Consider the following 3,714-nt stretch of genomic DNA (forward strand, 5'->3'; position numbering starts at 1 on the left):
GCAGGGACAGTCACTTGCTCAACCGAAACAAAACCATGATCCCTTTGAGTTTATTTATTGGCCTGTGTCTGAGATCTGACGGTGTCACCCAGAGCTAACTTCTTCTTGGGATGAACTAGCTTCCTTGGCCCTGCTGTAAATAACATTGTTGTAGCCCTCTCGATTACGGGCAATTTCGATGGCGAAGAACTGGATTCTGGTGGCTGAAAAGAAAAGTTTCCTTAGGACAGATGTGAGTTTGGTTCTCATGCCAGGTTCCAACAAATTAAATCCCTTTACATTGTTCCCTCCCTTACACACACTAAAGATGAGCAGTGCTACTACATGGGAAAAGGCAGTTCTGGAGCAGTGACTCCTTATAGGGGGAACAGTAGCAAACCCAGAATGAATTCATCAGACTGGTGATTTGAGCTTTTCTAGCCACCCTTCACCTTTCCTAGCAGAATAACTCCCCCAGCAATAACCTCTTACCAAATACAGTGTTCTCTTCCGTGTAACCTTTGCTGCAGTCCAGCCGTAGGAGAGTGCCATAGTTAAAGTCTTCAACTATCCCATCAAACTGTAAGCAGAAGGGGCGCCATTTCTGAACAGAGGAGCAGGGATTAGCTTTCAGCTCCAAGGGAGAACTTCCCCAGCCACAGACGTCCTACCCCCTCCAGCACCCACCTCTTTAGCAGGTTCAGATTTCAGATCCTCAGGATCAAGGACATCAATTTTAAGGTCTTTAAAGTTCTTCCTGAATTCAGTATAAATCTGGTCATCAGCTTTGGTAAGTTTCAGGAACTTGGGATCAACTGCAGAAATGAGCTACAGCAGAATACATAGGCCAAGCAGAGGTAAGAGATGAAATGAAACTTGTAAATAACACACTAGCTGCCTCATGATGGAAGAAACATAGTTTTGTGAACTGAGGGTCTACAGTCAGCAAAAGTCTACTAGGGCGTTAAACTACAAAAAGACTAGCCCCATTTGGTCCTGGAAAGGAAAGTTGAAGGTGAGGTAATGATACTAACAAAAGAAAAATTGAGGTTGCATTCTTGTCAGAGGTGACAGCTTAGAGGAGAAGTTGTCTTTGGATGCTGTGAGCGACGAGGCAACTCTCTGCAAAACTTGTGTCTCCTTGTTCAGAAATTAAGTTCTGCAATTATGAGGTATACCCGCACACTCCAGGAACATGAAGGGGTTTTGCAGCCTAAAGTGGCTGGCTGCGTTAATCTAGGATGGGGGGGGGGGGGATCGCAAGCACAGGGGAAAAAGGGGGGGATTCCTAGAACATTTGAGGGTGACTGCCTGCAGCGTGGCCTACTTTCGAGGTAAGGACCCCATCGGCGGCGGGCAGCATTCCGGGCCCGTGACTCTCCACGGCTCGCGCATGAAGAGACGCGAGCAAACCGCCCACAGCCCGGGCCGCGGCGCCCAATAGGGACCAACCCTTCACCCCCCGTCTCCTCCTCCAGCGGCTACTTACGTTACCGTAGACTTCAGCATGCTGGTGCGCCTTCATGGCCCACAGCATCTCCACGGCGGGCTGCAAGTACACGCGGAGGGACAAGTCAAGCCATGTCCACCCACTACCCACCACCACCACCACCCCCACCCCCCACAGCAGACCGGTAACCCGTCCGGTTCCCTGCCCACATCCCTACTCACATCGTTGCCGAAGGCCTCGGCCGGCAGCGAAAGCGCCGCGGCGGCTTCCCGGACATCCTGCGAGGGGGGGGAAGAGAAGCAGAGACGAACGTGAGCGGAAGAGCACGTGGGGAGGGAGAGAGAGACCGCGAGGGCGGGCGGGCAGTGGCGGCCACTCACCACGGCGCTCAGGCCGCCTCCCGCGCGAGCCGCCATGCTGCCTCGCCGCTTCCGGCGCGTCCTGGGCGCATGCGCCGCTCGGGCAGGCGCGCCTCCCGCTGGTGGGCGGGGCCGGAAAACGGTGGCCGCGGGGCGAGCACGTGGCCGGCGCTCTCGGCGCCGTCGACGCAGGGGAGAGTCCGGAGACGGACGTACGTACGTGCGTGCGTCTGGTTGTGGCTGGGCCTCAGGCGGCCGTCGTCGTCCAGCCGGTCGGTCTGTGTGAGGGAGCGGCCTCCGAAACGCGGCGACCTGTGGCCGGGCGAAGCCCGCGAGGAGCCCTCGACGGAGGGGCCGGGACGTGCCGCGGGGCCGGACTAGGGCGCCGGACTAGAGCGGGCGGCCTGTCAGTGGATCCCTCCTAGGCCCGGGAGGGGGCTGAGGCAGCGGCCGGGGAGCCGGCGCCTCCTGCCGTCTCCCCCCCCCAGCCCCACCCCCACCCCTAGACGCTCATCGACGGGGAAGCTGCGCCGAGAGATTTGGGGGGCGCTTCCTGGGGTCCCGTTTGTGGACCCGGGGAGGGAGGGGCGATGCTGCCCGGTAGCCCGAGGTAAGGTCCCCTAAGTCGGTTTCAGCGCTGGCCCCTCCGCTCCAAATGCACCGCCGCCTTCTTATCATAAGATAATTCACAGTGGGTAGCCGAGTTGGTCTGTCTGCAGTAGTAGAAAAGGGCAAGAGTCCAGGAGCACCATAAAGACTAACAAAAATATTTTCTGGCAAGGTATGAGCTTTCGTGAGCCTGGCTCACGAAAGCTCATACCCTGCCAAAAAATATTTTTGTTAGTCTTTATGGTGCTACTGGACTCTTGCCCTTTTCTACTTCTTCTTCTCATAGGTTTGGTTTAAGCTGGCTCACGAAAGCTCATACCCTACCAGAAAATATTTTTGTTAGTCTTTATGGTGCTACTGGACTCTTGCCCTTTTCTACTTCTCATAGGTTTGGTTTAAGCTGGCAGAGGCAAAAGCACTTCCCCCGCCCCCGGGGAATTTGGACGTGTAGCAACCTGATACGAACCAGACACTGCGCGTCGACAAAGTGCGGGTCACCAGCGCCACCTTTCAATCGAGCCGCGGGTTCTCTCTGCGCGGGTGGGGGATGACCGTCTACCTGTGGGGAAGCAGAGGCTAGATGGCCATCTGTCAGCAATGCTGATTCTATTAACCTAGGCAGTTCATGATAGGGAGGGCCTCTTGGCCATCTTCTGGGCATGGAGTAGGGGTCACTGGGGGTTGGGGGAGGGAGGTAGTTGTGAATTTTCTGCATTGTGCAGGGGGTTGGACTAGATGACCCTGGTGGTCCCTTCCAACTCTATGATTCTAAGTCCTGCAGCCCACCTCTCCCAGGCCCGGCTGTTCCCTCCCTCTTCCCCTCCTCCCTCCCTGCTAGGTGAAGGTTCCTCCTTCCCTTTTTCTCCAGCTGCTGAATGGCTTGTAGGGAAACAGCAAAGAAGGTTCTGCCCCTCCGAGCATCGAGCTCTCCAAAGCTGACCTTGGCCACGTTCTTCCAGCGGTGGCTGTCTTTTTAGCTTGGGGGATCCTGGCTGTTTTTGAAATCTCCTGGTGCCCTGAACCCTCCTGCTCTGGTGAAGGGAGTTGCTACCAGGCTGCAGAAGAAAACTAGAGAGAGAGAGAGGAAAGGATCATGTTTTTGCATGGAGGTGGGGGTGAGAGGTGACAAAGCTACCGAAGACAAATCCTCACACGCAGGAAGGAGATGAAAAGATATACAGACTGGATCTCATCAAAGCTGTGCTATTGGTTTTGTTTCGAGGCCTTTATAAATCATACCTGGTCTGTCCAAGAAGTGGGAGGTTTTTAAGAATCTTTTAAAGCTTTTTTTGCTGGGACACAGCTATTCCACTGGAA

At 55.1% G+C, this 3,714-nt stretch overlaps 1 protein-coding gene across 1 annotated transcript; it reads right to left on the reverse strand.

Moving 5' to 3' along the window:
• PBDC1 (polysaccharide biosynthesis domain containing 1) lies at nt 1–1,863 on the reverse strand. The gene is made up of 6 exons (XM_056860734.1): nt 1,810–1,863; nt 1,651–1,707; nt 1,469–1,528; nt 667–807; nt 472–583; nt 1–203 (listed from the first exon to the last, which is right to left on the reverse strand). Exons 1-6 carry the CDS (start codon nt 1,843–1,845, stop codon nt 85–87), a joined length of 525 nt encoding a protein of 174 aa, XP_056716712.1. The 5' UTR covers nt 1,846–1,863; the 3' UTR covers nt 1–84.
• Between the last annotated feature and the right edge of the window lie 1,851 nt (nt 1,864–3,714).

Source organism: Euleptes europaea, chromosome 14, assembly GCF_029931775.1.
Source record: "Euleptes europaea isolate rEulEur1 chromosome 14, rEulEur1.hap1, whole genome shotgun sequence".
Taxonomy (NCBI): domain Eukaryota; kingdom Metazoa; phylum Chordata; class Lepidosauria; order Squamata; family Sphaerodactylidae; genus Euleptes; species Euleptes europaea.

Coding starts and splice junctions, on each gene's coding strand:
- PBDC1 (XM_056860734.1), bottom strand. CDS start 1,845: ATGGCGGCTCGCGCGGGAGGCGGCCTGAGCGCCGTG. Junction 1,708..1,809: donor GAGGCGGCCTGAGCGCCGTG/GTGAGTGGCCGC, acceptor CCCCCCTCGCAG/GATGTCCGGGAAGCCGCCGC. Junction 204..471: donor GGAAGAGAACACTGTATTTG/GTAAGAGGTTAT, acceptor TTTTCTTTTCAG/CCACCAGAATCCAGTTCTTC.